Source organism: Stenella coeruleoalba (genome assembly GCF_951394435.1).
Source record: "Stenella coeruleoalba genome assembly, chromosome: 5".
NCBI lineage: Eukaryota > Metazoa > Chordata > Mammalia > Artiodactyla > Delphinidae > Stenella > Stenella coeruleoalba.
The window spans coordinates 84,715,407-84,738,556 of NC_137150.1; the positions used below are offsets into that span (position 1 = coordinate 84,715,407).

Here is a 23,150-nt window from a genome sequence, read left to right on the forward strand (position 1 = left end):
AAGTAGTAAAATTATAGTGTTACACCATGAAGATTTTTATTATGATTTTTTTAAACTCAAATGGTATTAAAGACTCGAATGTAAGACCTGAAACCATAAAACTTCTAGAAGAAAACATAAGCAGTATATTCTTTGACAGCTTTCTTAGCAGTATTTTTTTGTGTATATCACCTCTGGCAAGATAAATAAAAGCAAAAATAAATAAATGGGACTAGATCAAACTAAAAAGCTTTTGCACAGTGAAAGAAACTATAATCTAAATGAAAAGGCTGACTAGAATGGGAGATGACATTTGCAAACGATATATCTGATAAGGGGTTAATATCCAAAATATACAAAGAACTCATACAACTCAACAACTGAAAACCACCTGATTAAAAAATGAAATGAGTAGAGGACCTGAATAGACATTTTTCCAAAGAAGACATACAGATGGCCAACTGGCACATGAAAAGATGCTCAACATCACTAATCATCAGGGAAATGCAAACCAAAACTACAATGAGGTACCACCCCACACCTGTCAGAATGGCTGTCATCAAAAAGACAGCAAATGACAAGTACTGGGGAGGATGTGGAGAAAAGGGAACCCTTGTGCACTGTTGGTGGGAATGTAAACTGGTGCAGTTACTATGGAAAATAGTATGTAGGTTCCTCAAAAAATTAAAAATAGAACGACCATACAATCCAGCAATTCCACTCCTGGGTATTTATCTGAAGAAAACGAACACACTAATTCAATAAGATATATGCACCCCACTATGTTCACTGTAGCATTATTTACAGTAGCCAAGATATGGAAGCAACCTAAGTGCCCATCAACAGATAAATGGATAAAGAAGGTAAATGGATAAATGGATAAAGAAGGTGTGGTGTGTGTGGGTGTGTGTGTGGGTGTGTGTGTGTGTGTACACACACACATATATATATATATACACACACCCACACACACACCCACACACACACACAATGGAATATTACTCAACCATAAAAAAAGAACGAAATCTTGCCGTTTTTGACATAGATGGACCTAGAGCGTATTATGCTTAGTGAAATAAGTCAGACAAAGACACATACTGTACGCTTTCACTTATATGTGGAATCTAAAACAACAAAACAATGAACAAACATAACAGAAACAGAGTCATAGATACAGAGAACAAACAAGTGGTTGCCAGAGGGGAAGGAGGTTGGAGGAGGAGAAAAACAAGTGAGGGAGATTAGAAGCACAACATCCAGTTACAAATGAGTCATGGATAAAAAGAAAAAAATCGCTTTTCCCTTGCTACTGCTTCATCTCCCCCATCTTAAGGCTTGGGACATTAAAAGCTAAACGTGATGAAGATTTTCAAATTCCAGGCTTCTGAAAAGTGGAGAGAGGTTAGATTTAGCAGCCCCTGTCCTCTATTTCTTATTAACTTCCATCCTTTTTTGGTTCATTATAGAGTGAGACTGTATCTACTGCAAAAAACAAATGCTCAATTTGCACACATCTAATATAAAAGTAAACATTAAAAGACGTAACTGAAATTTTACTAAAATTTATAAGAAATTCTTTACCTTCATCAACAGAATCTGAAGTACTGCTTTTGTCCAAAGAAAGATATTCATTTTTATTCAAGTCCAGTGATTTTGATGACAGTCTACTTAACCTCTTTTCTGAAGTTAGTGAAGGACTTTTGATCTGTTTCTCACTTTGGGGTTCCTCTTTCCCTAACCCCTAAAAAGCAAACAATGAGATCTTTAATAATAAAGACACTTTGAAATATTGCTTTTTGAAAAAATTGTTATGTTTGTATCACATTTCCAATTCAGTCCAAAAAATATTGGTAGATAACACAGACTATCCTAAAGTCATCTTCTTATACATTAATGAACAATAAATTTATGAAGAACATCACAAAAAAAGAACTCACAGACAATTAACAACATGTGAATCACTTAGGTCGAAGAGAAAGGGGACAAAGGACAAAAATAATAGAACAGTCAGTTCTTTGGGGTGTGAAAAGGAAAGGAGTCAAACCCAGTTAGTTTTCCCAGACAATACCTGCCCCATCACCTCAAGGAAGAGAACTCACCCATCTCTTAAGACCAGTAACTAAAGGGGAAAGGGAAAGAAAAAAGAGAGATAAAAGTCACATAAGAGTACAGTGAAGGAGAAAAGATTAAAAGGGAAAATTAATTTCACAGCAAACCCATAAGAACAGAGTTGGCTTTGCTGTTAAGGGACTAAGGAATTGGGCATTAAAATATATTCAATATATACCGCTATCCATACTTTCTGGGAATGGCTTAATAAAGATATGTCATTTCTATAATAAATTTAATATTAGGCATTAAAGTATGAATGCTACTGCTATGTTAGTAGTATTCAAGTAGAACAGTATTATAATTAGGCTTAATAGAACAGTGTGATAAATATAAACTACACAGCAATGTACTTTCTTGCATTGTCTGTGGATAAGCAGATGAAAGACAGCAAAAGTGTATCTATAACTTCCTGCCCCATGAGATCCTTGAGCAGCACTTAACAACAGAAGCAGCTCCAGGGAGGAGACCAGTTTCCATTGGCCGCTCAGAAAGCAGAATAACAACCGGGCCCCAGGACTCAATTTATTATAGGATTATACTATCCTAGTCGAGGATTGATTTTTTCAATCAGAGAGTATTGTTAAAATCAAGACTTGATTTATTTCGGAGTTCCACACTACGAAGCAACAGGTTTATTAGCTGACCCAGGGTCTCTTTAGATGCTAAGTAGAGTAACTTTCCACACATATCACTCCTGTTGTTTCTAATTAAGATAAAGTTCCTATTATAAAGAACATGGACAGATACTTATAGGAAAAGTAACAGTCCCTATCTTTGAATGGTTCGCATCTGGACAATTTTTATTTCTTTGTATATTTTTCTATATTTCCTGATTTTTTACAAAGAGTATTAAGTTTATAACTTAAGAAAAACCTATTTTATTCTTGGAAAAAATGTTATTTCTAACTTTTTGTTATTTCCAACTTTGTTGGAAGTAAAAATGAAACAAATTAAGTGACATATGATATTCATGATATCTGAGAATCTCACTTTACTGCTCTTGAGTGCAAAAGGAAAAAAAGAACCAAACTTCTAAATTACTTGTATTCCATAACCTGAAAGCAACTATACTAAACATCAATGAATATATAATCAATCTTAAAACATTAAATTATTCCTCTACATTCCATTCCCTTTCATTAGAGAACATATGACTTCCTTTAGGGACAAAACTAGAAGCAAGGACCAATAGGTTAACTGTCCCAAGAGCAGGTACAGAAGACATTGTCTGAGAACCCAGTCCTCAAAGTCAGACTTTTGTAAAAGGAGGAGGGGACTGTTAGAGATCCCCTGTCCTGTTACCACCCCAAAATTGAGTGGTTTGGTCTTCTCAGTGAGAACGTACAAGGGGATTAGCATTCAGAATCACCTCCCTTACACCAGCAGTAAGTTCCTAAGGGTCTCTTGATGAATAAGTTTTACGTGAAATCCACAACACAAAATCAGACTGAGATAGGTGAGTGATAATTGCCTGAGACAAGTTTATAACTTGGTGGCCTTTTACATAAATATATTCTGTTTCAACGTTTCCCCAACATTTATTCACAGCAGATGCTGGGAGCTCGAGAGAAGGGAGAAAAAGTCCACTGCTGGCCACACACAGATTCACCTTCAATCATAATAGCTTATGGTTATTGAATACTTAATATGTGCTAGGGACTGTGCAATGCATTTTCATATATATTAATTCATTTAGTCCTTATTAAAAAACGCTGTGGGGTAAGTGTCCTCATCTTATAGTTGAGAAAACAAAAGCATAGAAAGGTTAAGGAATTAAGTTAATTTATTTAAGGTCATACAGTTAGCAAGTGGCAGAGGTAGGATTTGAAGCCAATGCTCTGATCTAAAACAAGAAATTCAGCATTCGCCCCAAACTTGCATCCCCAATCAGAAGAACAAAAGTTGTACACTCTTAGCACTCAGAATGTGGCCTAAGTGCCATTCTTCATTAAAACTATGGCTCATTAGAAAAAATGGCTGATACTAAGTCTGGGACAGAAAGTATACAAACAAAATGTGCCTAGGACACATTATTGTACCAGAAAGAAAGGAAGTCATCAAAGATTATTGATTATTTCAAAAGGACAAAGGAGCCAACCTGAAGGGGCTCCCATTGGCAGAGGGGACAAACTGAGTATAAAAAAGTAGTAACAGGGCTTCCCTGGTGGCGCAGTGGTTGAGAGTCCGCCTGCCGATGCAGGGGACGCGGGTTCGTGCCCCGGTCCGGGAAGATCCCACATGCCGCGGAGCGGCTGGGCCCGTGAACCATGGCCACTGAGCCTGCACGTCCGTCCGGAGCCTGTGCTCCGCAATGGGAGAGGCCACAACAATGAGGGGCCCACGTACCGAAAAAAAAAAAAAAAAAAAGTAGTAATAATAATGACTTCAAGTGATAGAAACTCACTGAAATTAAAAAAAATTGAAGGGCTTATAATAATACTTGAAAAAATAAAGAAACTAACTAACTATGAAGCCCAGTAATTAACTGGATGTGCCTGCTTTAGTAATCAGCTTAACAAGCATCTATTGTTATTCAAGCATGGTGCTCAGAGTTCTCCTCTCCCCTTCAAAACAGATTCTTTCCACTACGCACACTACCTACTACGGGAAAAATTCTGCTAACTATGAATTTCTCCACCTTATTATATTTTTAATGATGTCTATCCCCCTTACAGACTGATGCTCAGGGAGCTGCCTGGTAACTCTGCACCATATCCAGCTCTGAACAGAACCACATATTATTCCCATACAACCTCTGCAACTTACAGGCTTAAAACTCTTGGCCTAAAATACAAGAGCAGCCTGACATCTTAAGTTTTTAAACATTTTGTATATTGTATTTTTCTTTTCTCTTCCATTGTGATGAACACATGGCAGTATCAGACAGATTTTAAAAGGGATATCATATACTAACCCCTTTTTGTGGATTTACATCAATTGACTCTGTTTCTGAAACCCGACTAATTGATTCACGGGTAAAACTGATCGGCTTGGATAATTTCTCATCTCTCTCCCCACAATCATCCAAGCTGCTTCTTCTTGGACTTCTGTAAGAAACACATCATAGAAACATAAACAAGGTCACTTCCGCACAAACAGCTGATTCAGTCTCCTCACTGAGGTCCTTTTCTATTATAAAGCATTTGGACAACAAATTTTTTTTGTAATGTAACAAATAAGCTTCTACTTATAACAAAGCTATCTTCTTAAATCACAAGCAAATTGACTTCACTGCTGAAAATAAAATATGCTCATATAAGATTTTATAAACTTCAGAAACCATTAAGAAATTAACCAAGTACAAGTGGCCGTAACAGCAACTAATAAAATGAATGTTGCTTATTTAAATTGCAGTTGCAGACAATGAAGAAGCTTCGAAAGGTGCAGGGTAGGTGTTTGAGTTGGATGCCAGGCAACACCGGAAGGCAGTTCTAGATCTCGTCTCCTTCCTTCAGATTCAGTACCAGCTGAGATGGCACATCACTCCAGGAAGGGGAAGCTCCTGATGTCTGAGCACAGAGCCCATCCATCAAACCATGCCTCCCTTCTTGTTCTTCTCGTTCCTGAGAACAGGAATTCCTAAGGTTAAAGGAAAAGCTTTCAAATGGTCATAGGAACAAGATTACAATACATGTCTTGGGACCTTCTTTTCCTCTTTCAGGGAGTGGGGGGAAAAACAGGAAAGTGTATTAAATATAAAAGCAGCACAATGGATCTAATTTCCAGACCTCAACTTTATTGAGCAATTAGCATTCCCATGTAATCATTGCTATGTTTAGACTTAAAGCTCTCCTAAAATAAACTGGCTGCCTGACATGTGAATCCATATTATCCTGACAAAGAGACAGAAAAGCTAAAAAAGCCTATTCTACTCCACCCAAATAATACTTAGGTCTACTACTCAGTTACTCCTGGCCGGGCAGAATAGCAGGACTCTGAGGGAACTAAACAAGGAAAACGGCTCCTGGAGACAAGACCACCAGCTGAGTGTCTGTACTTGAGGATTTTAAGGATGGAGGTGGATTGTGGAGAAATGAAGAAAAAAAGAGGAAGGAGAGTGAAGGAAAGATTGAAAGTGAAAAGAAAGAAGATGGAAGAGCTGAGGAAATACAGGTGTGAGGTAGATATGCTTCTCTCAGAGATTGGAAGAATGAGAAAAAGAGCAGAAGAGGGAATGAGGATCCAGGGAAGTCCCAAGCCTAGTAAACTTTACAAGGAGAGTAGTTCAATGGAAATTTTTAACTTTACAGAAAACTAATAAAATATACACGTGTAACCATGTAAAAAAGACCATAAAATATTAATGCTGAGCTGACACAATATAAATAGGATCAGTATAACTAGAAGACTTATCTAGATAGAATAAAATCTTCGTACACACATGAGACTTTGAAAGATTTCCACCTTAAGACTTATTTACTACAGAATTTTTAAATAAATAATTTACCTAATTTTTTATTAAGGTATAATTCATATATCATAAAGTTCACCCCATTTAAAGTATACAATACAGTGATTTACAGAGTTGTGCAGTCATCACCACTATTTAATTTTAGAACATTTTTATCACCCCAAAAGAAGCCCTGTGCCCATCAGCAGTTGCACTCCCCACACTCCCTTTCTCCCAGTCCCTGGCAACTGCTCATCTACTTTCTATCTCTATGGCGTTACTGATTCTGGACTCTATTTCATATAAATAGAATCATACGATATGTGGTCTTTTGTGACTGGCTCCTTTGACTTAGCATAATGTTTGCTCTAGAATTTTCATGTATTATCCTTAGTTGTTTTTATTGCTCTGACCTCAATCACCACTGGACAAAAAGCACTTTTATTTGTACAGGTTAATAATAATGTCCACTCTTCCAAGTGAATTTCCATCAGTCAAAAATAATCTCTCTCCACTCTGAATTTTTCCCACATTATCTATTGCTCTTTTGGGCCCTTATCATTTCCAACCCTGTATTATAATTATTTGCATTCCCTGTAGCGCTATAAGCTCCTTTCATTAATGCATTCAATATTTATTGAGTGCCAACTACATGTCAAGTACTACGCTAGGGTATCCTTGAGGAAAAGTCATATTATCTTTCTATCCCTTAAAATATCTTCCAGCTACTTTTCTTTATTGTTATCTATAGGTGCAGAGATTTCACTAGGTACTTCTCCATATCCTTAATAAAAAGGCTTAGTAACCCCATGCTTTAAGCAAATCCTAGATGACACAGTTACAAAGTGAACATTTCCTCATCTGCCCTGTATTTGCTTACCAATTTAGCAAACTATTCACTGTCCTCACCTTTCACTCATTCCACTACAGAGACGCAAGAGGCAAATTTCACTGGATGGTGAATAAATAGAAAGCCTGAATTAGTAAAGTCTAAAATAATTCTGCTTTGATTAATAAGGAATAAATCTTGACATTTCAAGACACTTTGCAGTACCTTGGCTGAACATTATCCTCAATCGACAGGGACAAGTTCTCCATCTCTTCAGCATTTAAGCCTAGCTCAGTGCCATAGTTCTGCTGGAGCAGCTGCCAGACTTCCTGTCTGGTCAAGCTCTAGAATGACAGAAAGATTACCCTGACTATTGGAAAACAGAACATAGTATACAACATAGTGATTCAAAACATGAATTCTGAAGTCAAAATGACCTGTTATGCAGTTACTAGTATATGGTTTTGTTAGTTATTTTACCTTTCTAGATATCAGTTTCTGTATCTATAAAAAGTGGGTTAACAAAACGTATCCGACATAGTTGATACTGGGAATAGGTAGATGAAGATTTTAAAGTGTGTAACATAATAACTACTGTCAATGGGTGTAAGACATTTAAAACCCTCTTTTTATAAAATAATTTGTTCATCCTTTCTGGCAATTACTAATCTGTGATTTAAATTCTGCAATCCAACCAGGATGACTGGATCACCATTCAGAATACCAAATGTCAGTTCAGAATCCTTCCCCTTAATTCATAATGTATCTGAATATTTTAACTATATTTGAAACCTCACATATCAGTAAATTTTAAATTATATTTTCCTAAAATATAAAATGCAAGAGTCTGGAATGCAGAACATTTCTGTTTTTATTTTTATTTATTTTTGATAAAGTCCAGCTTGTTCTTTCTTTGTAGGTATCATATCAGTGTTAAATAATCTAATATAAAAAATGCATGTGTTACAAAGGAAAACAAAAACGATAGTAGTATGACAACTAACAGTCTGATTTTTAGAAACATTATGGATGGTTAATTACATAATTAAGCAAGGTAGAGGGAGGCAGCATAACACTTGAAGCAACTGTTGCCAAGATTCTTTACATCTCTTTCATTCAACAGATATTTATTTAGAACCTGCCACATGTGTATCACTGCACTAGATGCTAAAACGGATAAAAGTGATGTCCTCCTTGCTCTCAAACAACTATAATTTAGTTGAAGAAACACTGCAAACTTTTAAGTAAAAGTTAAATATGACAAGCTATATCATTATTATGTACTAAAGAACTGGTAGAATCAACATGATATAGAAATCTAAAGGAAAGAAATATTACTGTGGTTTAGGGTGATCAGATAAGGCTTCACATTGCAGAAGGGTCTTCAGCTAAGCTGAAGGAAGGACATAAATAGAGGAAATGGAGAAATAAAAAAATTTGGGAGAGGGAAGCTACATAAAAATATAGAATAAAATACATGAAAAACATAAGCAATATTTGTTTTGAAGTCAGTTATCAATTTATCAGACTAATCAGAGTAAAAATTTTAAGTGGGTAAATAGTAGCGATAAATATAGGGAAATTTTATGGGGCAAAAACATACAGACACCTTGAATTCCTCGCAGATATTCCCAATGACAAATACCACACTTCCTTTTTTCTTTTTCCCCGTTTCTCCTCTCGCTCTAGTAGCTATGGTATCTTTGTTTGTTACATTATACTAGATGACCTTCATTACATTTTATGGACACTCAAAGATATTAAGAACAGAATTTCTGCACTTTAGACTGCTAGTTCCCAGATGACTAAGATTCCATAAGAGCAGTTGTTGAAACTTCAGATGTTACTATCAGTATTTTAAAAAGTCAAAAATATCCAAACAGTTACCTACAATAAAGTTTTTCAAGCTAGGTAAAATGTAAGGCCTCTTCGTTCGGAGCTGAATTATATTAACCTAGAGTGGTTATCTCAGGCTGATAAGAAACTCTCGTTGGAAATAATGTATCCCTAATAAATGATAATGTTCTAACATTTTATTATTTAATATACACCACTTATTTGGTTGACAAAAAGTCTTTTGAAGCATAGTGTCCACAGAAGAAAAAAAGGATCACTAGTGGTAGAGAAAGAAACCACTGTTCTTGATCCTAAAGGTACCCACACACATTTCTGATCCCCACTCCAGAAGAACCATTTGTGAATGGCTTTTTTTTTTTTTCACAATAGCAGTTAGCTCATACTAATAATTAGCTCAATATTCCAAAGATGTTATCTTTGAAACAATTTTAGTGTCATAAATGCATGGTTAACTTTATAAAGAGAAACAAGCAATATTTCAATATACTTGTGGAAGAGTAACCTTTTATAAAAAGTCTTCTGAAATAATAGGTATCAAAGTATTCCAAAAACAAACTAAAGCAAGTAGATAAACAATGAGCTAAACACTCAGACAGCGTTCTAAGAGTGAAAGAAATGAAACTTATAAGTAAAATAGTAACAACAAAAATACAATTTTATTTGACTACATCAATAAATGTTTTAAATATATTATCAAATAGTATCAGGAAGTTAATAGCAGAGTAATTTCAATATACTTTTAATCTGTTAATTAAATTTAAACATATATGGTTAATAGAAAACAAAATAGAACTCATTTAACTTGTCACCTTATAGATTTGCTAATTTGTTAAAAATGACTTTTTCTACAAAGTCACAAAAATGATTATTTACAGCCATGCTGAATATTCAAACATTAAAACATATACCCAGACTGATATTCATAATTCTTTCAATAATCAGCAGCAGAACCAGGGTTAAGTAACCTTAAAAAACAACTTAAATTTTAAACAAAGGCTGACCACCTACCTGCTAACAATAGGGAGGAAGGCTCCCCGTTCAACCTGCTGAGCACTTGAGCAAAATAAAGAGGAATCAAGCAGTAATCAGATAAGGCTCAAAAGTCAGATCAATTTCTGGCCCAGAAAGCTTTGTATTCTAAGTACACTGCAAAGTCTTTATCTGCAGCAGAGTTCCAAACATTTAGTGACAAACATGCTTCAATCTTCTAGTTTTGTTATGAGAAGTTTTCCTTATAAAAGACAAGCTCTACTATAATTTAAGGCAAATGATTTGTCACTTCCTGGTTTGTAGTATCAGCACTCTTATCCAAGGCTGCCCTTCAGAATGCAGAATTGGAAGTTACACCTCACTCTACAGGTTCCTAAGCCACTCCTACTAGAAGAGGGTAGGTAAACAGGGTTTTATTAAAGAGACAGTTCCCAATTTCTTCTGTTCTACACACTGATTAGAAACAAAAAAATGCAAATGAAAATATCTTGCCTATGCTCAATTATGTAAAATGCTTATTGCAATATGATTTTAATCTCATTTTTAAAATTAAATATATTAAGGGTTAAATTTTCTTCTCCATGCTAATACTTCCTATTCAATTCTGGCAATGTCATTGCTTCTTCATACCCCACTTCTTCAGTACTAATGTCACATCCCCATCAGACTCCTGCATTAACCCTTTACAACTATCAAGGATTGCAACTCTTGAGTACTGTAAATGGAACGTCAGGAAATGTCAAGAAGAATGAGCTATTCAGGTGCAGCAATTCCAAGAAGCAGGCGGCATATCTTTCATCACTGAAAAGTTTACATGTTGATTACTCAATAATTCTTTCCTTTAGAAATATTTTTTCCTTTATTCAGAATAATTTCCTGGCAGCGACCTACCTGGACTATAATAAACACTATAGAGAGTCTCATCTACCAGTTCTAATTTATTTCCCAGAAGAAAAATTTTCTTCTAAATGAAAAATCAAATCTTGCCCTAATTTCTACCTAGCTAGAAACAGCTACCTAACTGTTCCATCTAGTCTGGTAAAGTGTGTAGACATGTCAAACGCTACTTGATAGACTGCAAGGATCAACCTTTTGGGGGTAGGTAGGGTTGCTAAAATCTAATCATTTTATACAACAGCAGAATGAGGGACCAAAGCAACACTGGAGGATGCTACTCGCTCAAACTGAAGAGAGCTCACTATGGGGCTAGCTTTTACTCCCTAAAAACCAGTGCTCTTGGCATATGATGGCAGGTCTTACTGACCTAAACCGTAGATACGTATCCTCACTGTACCATGGTAACCAAATAGCTATGAGAAAAATATACATTAATTGTACTGTAAATGATTTTTATATACTTTTGCTAAATATAAAAATCCCTTATAGTAAACCACTGGATATGGAGCAGAGCTGAGCTCAGTAGGTTTAAGAGGGAAAACAGAACCCAAGACTGGGCCCAAAGAAAGTCTGGCATGCAAAGGCTGAGTGGAAGAGGAGGAAAAAAGGACAGAAAAATACAAGAGAGGTAGAGCAAAGTTCAGAAAGAACGATACGGAAATCAAGGGAAGAAGGTGTTTCAAAATAGAGGGAGTGTGCCATGGCGTGAAATGCTGCTGAAATATCAAGTAAGATGAACACACGTACACCAAATGCAAGTGTGCATAGAAGTGGAGCGGCCTGGCAAGCCAGTTCACCATGACTCGGGAGGGCGGGGAGAGGAAGCCACGGAGAAGAAGAAGGAAAGAGTCAGTGGGGAAGGGGGAAGCAGCCAGGTCACGAAGAGCCTGTATTCCACACTAAATAGAAAAAGCCACCTACTAGTTACACATAGAAAAGCAACAAGTTCAGGAGTGCGTTTTTAAAAGATCCACTTTTAAAATGACTACTTTTTTGGTAACAACCTAAAGCAGTGGTCCCCAACCTTTTCGGCACCAGGGACCTAATGTGAGCAATGGGGCGCATCAGATGAAGCTTCGCTTGCTCACCTCCTGCTGTGTGGCCCAGTTCCTAACAGGAACCTAACAACCACCCCAGGGGGTTGGGGCCCCCAGGTTGGGGACCCCTGACCTAAAGGACAGATTAGAGTGTTAAAAAGAGATCCGTAGGAGACTACTGTAACGGTTCAAGCTAGAAATGATGAGGGCCTCGATGACCAACATGACATGTTGGCAAAGAAGAGGTAAGAAACAAGGATGCACCAGGTTTCTGGCTTGGGTGACTGGGCAGGAGGAGGCATACTTCACTGACCAAGGGAAAATAGGTGGAGGAGTTCTGCCAACCAGAAAGGTCAACAAGAGGGAACAATATACAAATACTAATACTTCTACACTGCCAGGTTATTACAGAATATGTGACTAAAATACTTAGCAATCTGCATTTTTTTCCTGGTAGGTTTGAATACTGTACTTATTACATTTACAGGACTACTGGAAAACGTCTAGATTTCCAAGTAATTCCAAAAGAAAGAATCATTGGAGAGGGGCATAAGCAGTAATAAGAGGTTTGATAAGGCTGAGGAGTCTGCAGGAAAAAGCTGTATGACACTCTTCTGAAAGGTCTCAAAGGTGACACTAACTTGATAAACTAACCACTGTTTGCAGAATGGCCTCAGCACTGTTGACATCCTAGAGATGCACTCAGATCAGCTGACTCAAACCAGCCACACTCACAAGCTGCACGTACATGCTCCGTAGTAAATATACTAATGCATAGTAGGGGAACGATCTTATCTAATCATCAGAATTTGTTCATCCTACCTGGAGAACCTGAATATTCAGGTATTCAGGCACCTGAATACCTTGGAAATCAGACTAGTAATCAGAAATGTGCATGATAAGCATGAAGTCAGAGTAAAGGTAGACAGTTTTAAAGGAAAAACTACTGTGACACTGATGGAGCCTGACAATTCATCTCTGTCCTATCTTTGTACATTTCTCTAGTGGTCAAAGTCTGCCTCTGTGACTTTGCTTTTCTGGCCTAAGTCTTAAGATCTTGGCCTAAGTCTGGCCAAGCCCCCTTCAGACCAACACATTCTTTCTTTATATATACTAATACAATCAGTAAACTGTTTTAAATCCTTTTTTCCCCAACCCACTTGAGGAACAGGATACTCTCCTGTCATCCTTCAACTAGAGATTCCCAAGATAGAAGATGGAGTGACATGTATCAAAATTGGAAGACGGTGGGTCTGTATACATTGACAAAACACCCCTCATAACCTCCTCCCTAATTCTGACACATGCCTCCTACTTCTGGCCTTTGGGAATAAGCCTGAAAGCCATTCTGTCTCTTTAAGCTTTAGAATTTAAAATGAGCGCAGATTTCTGCTCTGTTAGGCCCCGGATTTAAACATCTACTCTCAATATGTACTCTTAAATTTCCATGCAGAGCTAGCTTCCCAGTAGCCCCCGTGTACTGGCAAGAGATACCACTATTATCTCTCAGAGAAAAAATAGTACAAAAAGAACAATTTCATTCTGTACACATCCTGCCTATATTATTAGCATGAGTAATCCTAAATATAATAATATGATAATATCACTAGAAACATAAAAGTATTAATGAGGCTGGAGTGGTGGGCTGGGGCCAGATCATACAGTCTCTATAAACAATTAAAAATTTTTATCCAAGGGTGATGAGTATTAAGCAGGAAGCTAACATTAGCAGGTATGCATTTTTTTTTTTTCAAAAAAAGATGAGTTTGGTTTAGTATTGTTCAGAGGTTAAAAAACTGTTTCTGTAAAAGACCACAGAGTAAATATTTCAGGTTTTGTGGTCCATTTAGTCTCTGTTGCAACTACTCAACTCTGCCTCTGTAGTGTGAAACCAACCACAGACAACACATAAAGAATGAGCATGGCTGTGTTTCCATAAAATTTTATTAATGGACATTGAAATTTGAATTTCATATAATTGTCAGGAAATATAAATGTAAACCCACTCCTACTTTGTGGACCATACAAAAATAGGCGGGAAGACTGGCTCTGATACAAAACATGGAAGGGGGTGGGGCTTAAACGCAAACAAAAGTGGAGGGCTGGAGTGGGGAAGGGCTGAGAGGTTCTTTACAAAAGACAGTAAACATCAATTGTTTGTAACCGAGAATGGAGCTGCCACAGTCTCCTGGCCTCACAAATCTCAAATAGTCAATGTGCTATCTGCAAGAAGGGTGCTAAACTCAAAGGTTGTGAACTAAGCTGAAGTGCTATTAATTACAGCATGAATGACATGGTGACAGTTTAGACACATGTCTAAACATTGAAGACTTATGGTAAGCTAACTCAAATACCTGAAATAAACTGTCCTTTCTGAAGCAACGCATCAGAGGAACCTTACGAATGAAAAAAAAATGTACTTTTAAAAGCATTCTTTCTCAAAGGCACCATATTTGCCTCCAGCTTTTTCCCCTTTTGTAGATTTATCTTACTGGAGAATTAAATAAAACACACACACACACACACACAGATTTAAAATCACTCTATTGTCTTAATCAATCTTACTGGAATAGTCTTTTACCTAGATTAATATGCTATGCCTTTAAGGCTTTATTACGCAAACAGCAAGCAAAAGTAACACATATTTACTTTTACTCTCAAATTCCCTAATTGAAAGTAAACATGATTATAATATTCTGAACTTAAATTCCCTAAAATAGTTTGAATATATACAAAATTTATTATTCAAGTTACTTGTGTTGTTTTCTAGAATTTTGTAGTTAGGCTGTGTATTTTATGAATTTTGGTTTTTACCTTCTCTTTTAAAAAATAGTATTACAAAAGATCAAGGAATCTAACCAATGTGGCTTTATCACTTTAAAAAACTAGAAGACAACTGAGGCTCGTAAAATTACAGACAATACTAAGACTACACCAAGCACCCAGCACTATGCCTGGCACCTAATACTTCCTAAGTGGGAGTTACTATTATTGTTATACATATTACATGTTAAAAAGAATTGTTCTTCAAAGATCACTAGAAGAACACAGGAAGAGTAGCTTTGTTGTTGATTTTGTTTTCTAATTCCTTTTCTGGGTGAATTCTACAGTGCTCAAAATTCCAATTAGGAGAGTTTTAAACCTGAGATCTCACCTTCAACTTTCATTAAGGTCTGTATAGTACTTAACATAGAGTATATGCATAAACGTTGATTTTTGTCATAGTATAGAGCAGAAATGGTAACCGTTCTCTTTATTAAAATGAGAGTAGAGCGATATTCCCTGGCAGCGCAGTGGTTAAGACTCCGCACTTTCACTGCCGAGGCTGCGGGTTCAATCACTGGTGGGGGAACTAAGATCCCACAAGCTGAGCAGCATGGCCAAAAAATTTTTTTTAAAAAAGGGTATAGTGTCCGCTTGAAATAAAGTTGCATGTTCAATGTTAAAGATAACCAAATAATCCAAAGGTCTGAAAGGTATAACTACAGTAACGATGGTGATACTCCTCGTGTACACATCAAGAACACGGGTGACAAGAGGATCTTTTCAAAAAGGGTTAGATTTTACTCCCAGCCAGCATACAAGACATTTCTTGGCTATGGTGGCCTTACTAAGTCTGGAATTCCCTCTCTTTCTCCCACTTCAAAGAGCTTTTTTTTTTTTTCTTTTTTCATTAAATTTCAGATCTCAGTTTCTCCCCGGCTCATCTGTAAGCCTGAACTTTATCATTTCCCAGGAGGTATTTGTTTTCGTGAGGATGCATCCCAACTTACCCCAGTGTGGTAAGCGCAAAAGTGATTTGCAGAGGACACTCAGATCTAGGGTATAACCAAACGTAGGCTGCATAACAGTCTTTGGTTCCTTGTTAGCATGAGAGAACGCACCTGGGAGATTCCCAGAGTACTCGAAAAAAATTGGTATTTGGGGGCAGGGTTAGCCATGCCATGTCCCTAGAGCAACACTGGAGTTTTCAGCCTCCTTCCTGCAGCACGACCTGGTAGGGCAGAGTGGAGCTGCGGGGGGCTCATGCCTTAGCACATCTGCTCCGTGCTCTCCCAGGTGGCTGCCATGCACCGCTGGACCTGGCACCCGCGGGCCCACCGCCCTAAGCATCTCCCAGGTTAGGAGCATGGGCATGGGGAGACTGGGCGCCCAAACTCCTAGAAAGACTCAAGGGGGTGGGGGGAGCTTGGGCTTCTGGCTGCCCTGCCAGCCTTAAACGTTCCCTTAAGGAGGGAGGAGGGTCTGTGCTTGGCAAGTTCCCCCACACCCACCCACTTCTCTCCTCCATCTCCCAACTTCCAGAACACCTTGAGTGCCCCAGCACTCCTGCAAAGTGAAAGCATCTGAGCAGAGCACTGTTTGAAAGACCCAGACCTCAGCAGCTGCCTGAAAAACTGGAAGTCATTCAATCCTAAGAGCCCTTAGGCAAAAGCTGTGCACTTCAGTGAGGAGCTGAGCTGGGTAGCAGGGAGGAGAGGAGGTCAAGTTTCTGCCAGTGGTGTTTAAGCTCCTGCTGCAAAGAAGGAGCCTTTCTTATCAGCTGGAAATCTCTACTCTTCCCCCAAACCATTTTTTAAAATAGTAACAGTTTTACTGAGCTATAATTTACATACCATAAAGTTCACTTTTCTAAAAGCATACAGTATGGATGTTCCTTAAAAAAACTAAAAATACAGCTACCATATGATCCAGCAATCCCAATCCTGGGCATATATCCGGGGAAAACCAAAATTTGAAAAGATACATGCACTCCAATGTTCATAGCAGCAAGATTTACAATAGCCAAGACATGGAAGCAACCTAAATGGCTATCAACAGAGGAAGGGATAAAGAAGATGTGGTACCTATATATAATGGAATATTAATCAGCCATAAAAAAGAATGAAATAATGCCATTTGCAGCAATATGGATGGACCTAGAGATTATCATACTAAGTGAGGTAAGTCAGACACAGAAAGACAAATACCATATGATATCACTTACATGTGGAATCTAAAAACTGATACAAATGAACTTACAAAACAGATTCACAGATTTAGAAAACAAACTTGTGTTTATCAAAGGGGAAAGATGGTGGGGAGGGATAAATTAACAGTTTGGGATTAACAGATACACACTACTATATATAATATAGATAATCAACAAGCACCTACTGTATAGCACAGGAAACTCTACTCAATACTCTGTAATAACCTATATGGGAAAAGAATCTGAGAAAGAATAGATACATGTATTTGTATTGGTATAACTAAATCACTTTGCTGTACACCGGAAACTAACACAACATTGTAAATCAACTATACTCCAATATAAAATAAAAATCTTTTTTAAAGTTTTTACAAAATAATGGCTATAGAGGAATAACTGTCTGTTTAAAAAAAATTTTTAAATAACAAATAACAGCTTTACTAAGCTATAATTTACATACCATAAAACTCACTTTTCTAAAAGCATACAATTCAGTAGTATTTAGCATCTCCTGAGTTGTACAACTATCACTACGAATTTTAGAATATTTTCATCAACCCAAAAAGGTGGCCAAATTCATTAGCAGTCACTCCTCATTCCTCCCTCCCCCTGGCAACAAATTTATTTTCAACTTCTATGAATTTGCCTATTCTGGGCATTTAATAAAAGCAGAATCATACAATATGTGTTCCTTTGGGACTGGCTTCTTTCACATAGCATAATGTTTCAAGGTTTACCATGTTGTACCATGTATCAGTAATTCACTCCTTTTTATTGCTGAATAATATTCCATTTTATGAATATACATTTTGTATATTTTTATGTATACTTTCATCTGTTGATGTTTCTATTTTTGGCCACTATGAATAATGCTATGAATATTTGACTGCAAGATTTTGTGTGAACATATGCTTTCAATTTTCTTGCATACAGCCCTAGAAATGGAATTGCTGGGTCATATGGTAGCTCTATATTCAACATTTTGAGAAACTACCAAGCTGTTTTTCAAATTTTTCAAAGTTTTACAATGCCACCAGCAATGCATGAGCAATACCTACATCTTCAACATGAGGTAATGTCTGTCTTTTTATTTTAGCCATCCCAGTGGGTGTGAAGTGGTATCTCACTGTGGTTTTGATTTACGTTTCTCTAACAGCTAATGACACTAAGCATCTCTGCATGCACTTGGTTATTTGTATATGTTCTTTGGAGAAATTACAATTCAAATCCTTTGCCCGCTTTTTAATTGGTTATTTGTCTTTTTCTTGTTGAGTTGTAAGAATTCTTTATATACTCTTAACTTGCACATATTTCCTCTCCAGATATATAAATCTGGATGCAAATACCTTATCAGATATATAACTTGCAGATATCTTCTCCATGAGTTAGTTGCCTTTTCCCTCTCTTGATGGACTCCTTCAAACACAAAGTTTTTAATTTTGATGAAATCCAATTTATCTATTTTTTTCCTTCGTCCCTTGAGCTTTTGATGTCATATCTAAGAAACCATTGTCTAATCCAAAGGTTATGAGTATTTATACCTACAGTTTCTTCTGAGAGTTTTATACTTTTAGACCTTGCATTTAGGTCTATGATCCATTCTGAGTTAATTTTTGTATATGGTATGAAGTAGGGGTTAAAATTCATTCTTTTGCATGTTGATATCAAGTTATTCCAGCACCATTTGGTGAAAAGACTATTTATTCCCCACTGAATTATTTTGGTAACCTTGTCAAAAATCAATTTATGATTGATAATTAATTTTAAGATTTTATTTCTAGATTCTCAATTCTATGCCATTAATCTATGTCTAGACTTTTGCCAGGTATACTGCCTTGATTACCGCAGGTTGGTAGTAAACATTGAAATCAAGAAGTGTTAAGTCCTCCAATATTATGAACCAAATTGTATTCCCCCAAATTCACATGCTGAAGCTCCAACCCCCAATATGACTATACTTGGAGACAGAGATTTAAGGAGGAAATTAAGGTTAAATGAAGTTGCTATGGTCCGAATTGTGTCCCCCCCAAATCCATATGTTGAAACCCCAACTCCCAATGTATTTGGCGATGGCGCCTTTGGGTTCCAGAACTCCAAGAAAATAAATTTCTATTGTTTAAGCCATTCAGTCTATGGCATTTTTTAAATGGCAGACCTAACAGACTAATTCATCCAACTTTGTTCTTCTTTTTCAAGATTGTTCTTGCTATTCTAGGTACCTTGCATTTCCATATGAATTTTAGAATCCACTTCTCAATTTCTACAAAAATGCCAGTTGGTATTCTGATACGCATTGCACTGAATCTGCAGATTAATTTGGGGAGTACTGCCATCTTAACAATATTAAGTCTTCTAATCCATGAGCATAAGATTCTTTTCATTTACTTAAGTCTCCTTTAATTTCTTTCAACTATGTCTAGTAGCTTTCAGTGTACGTGTCTTATACTTCTGTTAAATTTATTCCCAAGTATTTTATTCTTTTCTGATGCTATTGTAAATAAATTTTTTAAAATTTCTATTATCAGATTGTTTATTGTGAATGTACAGAAATATAAGTAATCTTTGTATTTTGATCATGCATTCTGCAACATTACTGAACTTATTTATTGGTTCTCGCACATTTTTATTGGTTTTCTTAGGATTTTATATACAAAAAACATGTCATCTGTCAATGGAGATAGTTTTATTTCTTCATTTTGTTTTTCTTTGGAAATGACAGATCTTTCTTAGAGCTTTTATTAATTTCATGTTGTGTATATCACTATAGTATATAAAATAGATACACGTATTGAAATATAAACTTACCAAAGAGAGCTTATCTCCAGGCAGTTTTTCTGTTTGAAGAACTAAAATAAATAGTTCCTAAAAATTTTTTTAATTTTTTAATTTAATTTTATTTATTTTCTTATATAGCAGGTTCTTATTAGTCATCAATTTTATACACATCAGTGTATACAGGTCAATGCCAATTGCCCAATTCATCACACACACCCCCACCCCCCCGTGGCTTTCCCCCTTGGTGTCCATACGTTTGTTCTCTACATCTGTGTCTCAACTTCTGCCCTGCAAACCGGTTCATCTGTACCATTTTTCTAGGTTCCACATACATAAATTAATACAATAATGCAATATTTGTTTTTCTCTTTCTGACTTACTTCACTCCGTATGACAGTCTCTAGATCCATCCACGTCTCAACAAATGATTCAATTTCATTCCTTTTTATGGCTGAGTAATATTCCATTGTACATATGTACCACATCTTCTCTATCCATTCATCTGTCGATGGGCATTTAGGTTGCTTCCATGACCTGGCTATTGTAAATAGTGCTGCAATGAATATTGGGGTGCATGTGTCTTTTTGAATTATGGTTTTCTCTGGGTATATGCCCAGTAGTGGGATTGCTGGATCATATGGTAATTCAATTTTTAGTTTTTTAAGGAACCACCATACTGTTCTCCATAGTGGCTGTATCAATTCACATTCCCACCAACAGTGCAAGAGGGTTCCCTTTTCTCCACACCCTCTCCAGCATTTGTTGTTTGTAGATTTTCTGATGATGCCCATTCTAACTGGTGTGAGGTGATACCTCATTGTAGTTTTGATTTGCATTTCTCTAATAATTAGTAATGTTGAGCAGCTTTTCATGTGCTTCTTGGCCATCTGTATATCTTCTTTGGAGAAATGTCTATTTAGGTCTTCTGCCAATTTTTGGATTGGGTTGTTTGTTTCTTTAATATAGAGCTGCATGAGCTGTTTACATATTTTGGAGATTAATCCTTTGTCCATTGATTTGTTTGCAAATATTTTCTCCCATTCTGACGATTGTCTTTTCGTCTTGTTTATGGTTTCCTTTGCTGTGCAAAAGCTTTAAATTTCATTAGGTCCCGTTTGTTTATTTTTGTTTTTCTTTCCATTACTCTAGGAGGTGGATCAAAAAAGATCTTGCTGTGATTTATGTCAAGAGTGTTCTTCCTATGTTTTCCTCTAAGAGTTTTATAGTTTCCGGTCTTACATTTAGGTCTCGAATCAATTTTGAGGTTTTTTTTGTGTACGGTGTTAGGGAGTGTTCTAATTTCATTCTTTTACATGTAGCTGTCCAGTTTTCCCAGCAACACTTATTGAAGAGACTGTCTTTTCTCCATTGTATATCCTTGCCTCCTTTGTCATAGATTAGTTGACCATAGATGCATGGGTTTATCTCTGGGCTTTGTATCTTGTTCCATTGATCGATGTTTCTGTTTTTGTGCCAGTACCATATTGTCTTGATTACTGTAGCTCTGTAGTATAGTCTGAAGTCAGGGAGTCTGATTCCTCCAGCTCCCTTTTTTTCCCTCAAGACTGCTTTGGCTATTCGGGGTCTTCTGTGTCTCCATACAAATTTTAAGACTTTTTGTTCTAGTTCTGTAAAAAATGCCACTGGTAAATTGATAGGGATTGCACTGAATCTGTAGATTGCTTTGGGTTGTACAGTCATTTTCACAATATTGATTCTTCCAATCCAAGAACATGGTCTATCTCTCCATCTGTTGGTATCATCTTTCATTTCTTTCACCAGTGTCTTATAGTTTTCTGCATACAGGTCTTTTGTCTCCCTAGGTAGGTTTCTTCCTAGGTATTTTATTCTTTTTGTTGCAGTGGTAAATGGGAGTGTTTCCTTAATTTCTCTTTCAGATTTTTCATCATTAGTGTATAGGAATGCAAGAGATTTCTGTGTATTAATTTTGCATCCTGCAACTTTACCAAATTCATTGATTAGCTCTAGTAGTTTTCTGGTGGCATTTTTATGATTCTCTATGTATAGCATCATGTCATCTGCAAACAGTGACAGTTTTACTTCTTCTTTTCCAATTTGTATTCCTTTTATTTTTTTTTCTTCTCTGATTGCCATGGCTAGGACTTCCAAAACTATGTTAAATAAGAGTGCTGAGAGTGGACATCCTTGTCTTGTTCCTGATCTTAGAGGAAATGCTTTCAGTTTTTCACCACTGAGAATGATGTTTGCTGTGGGTTTGTCGTATATGGCCTTCATTATGTTGAGGTAGGTTCCCTCTATGCCCACGTTCTGAAGAGTTTTTATCATAAATGGGTGTTGAATTTTGTCAAGAGCTTTTTCTGCATCTATTTAGATGATCATATGGTTTTTATGCTTCAGTTTGATACTATGGTGTATCACATTGATTGATTTACATATATTGAAGAATCCTTGCATCCCTGGGATAAATCCCACTTGATCATGATGTATGATCCTTTTAATGTGTTGTTGGATTCTGTTTGCTAGTATTTTGTTGAGGATTTTTGCATCTATATTCATCAGTGATATTGGTCTGTAATTTGATTCATTTGTAGTACCTCTGTCTGGTGTTGGTATCAGGGTGATGGTGGCCTCGTAGAATGAGTTAGGGAATGTTCCTTCCTCTGCAATTTTTTGGAAGAGTTTGAGAAGGACGGGTGTTAGCTCTTCTCTAAATGTTTGATAGAATTCACCTGTGAATCCATCCGGTCCTGGACTTTTCTTTGTTGGAAGATTTTTAATCACAGTTTCAATTTCATTACTTGTGATTGGTCTGTTCATATTTTCTGTTTCTTCCTGGTTCAGTCTTGGAAGGTTATACCTTTCTAAGAATCTGTCCACTTCTTCCAGGTTGTCCATTTTATTGGCATAGAGTTGCTTGTAGTAGTCTCTTAGGATGCTTTGTATTTCTGTGGTTTCTGTTGTAACTTCTCCTTTTTCATTTCTAATTTTATTGATTTCAGTCCTCTCCCTCTTTTTCTTGATGAGTCTGGCTAATGGTTTCTCAATTTTGTTTATCTTCTCAAAGAAGCAGCTTTTAGTATTATTGATCTTTGCTATTGTTTCTTTGTTTCTATTTCATTTATTTCTGCTCTGATCTTTATGATATCTTTCCTTCTGCTAACTTTGGGTTTTGTTTGTTCTTCTTTCTCTAGTTCCTTTAGGTGTAACGTTAGATTGTTTACTTGAGATGTTTCCTGTTTCTTGAGGTAGGCTTGTACAGCTATAAACTTCCCTCTTAGAACTGCTTTTGCTGCATCCCATAGGTTTTGGATCATCGTGTTTTCATTGTCA

The 23,150-nt window shown here is 36.6% G+C and overlaps 1 protein-coding gene across 3 annotated transcripts in view; it reads right to left on the reverse strand.

Moving 5' to 3' along the window:
* GRAMD1C (GRAM domain containing 1C) overlaps window positions 1–23,150 on the reverse strand; it is an 81,607-nt gene that overhangs the window by 23,978 nt on the left and 34,479 nt on the right. For 2 of the 3 annotated variants that reach the window (XM_079923413.1, XM_079923412.1), the window contains exons 6-8: window positions 7,536–7,654; window positions 5,006–5,138; window positions 1,561–1,720 (exon numbers count right to left, since the gene is read on the reverse strand). In XM_079923413.1, the coding sequence (XP_079779539.1) occupies window positions 1,561–1,720; window positions 5,006–5,138; window positions 7,536–7,654 (412 nt within the window). Of the gene's footprint in view, window positions 1–1,560; window positions 1,721–5,005; window positions 5,139–7,535; window positions 7,655–10,175; window positions 10,383–23,150 lie in introns of those variants that run through there. The other variant, XM_079923414.1, reaches the window with a different exon arrangement.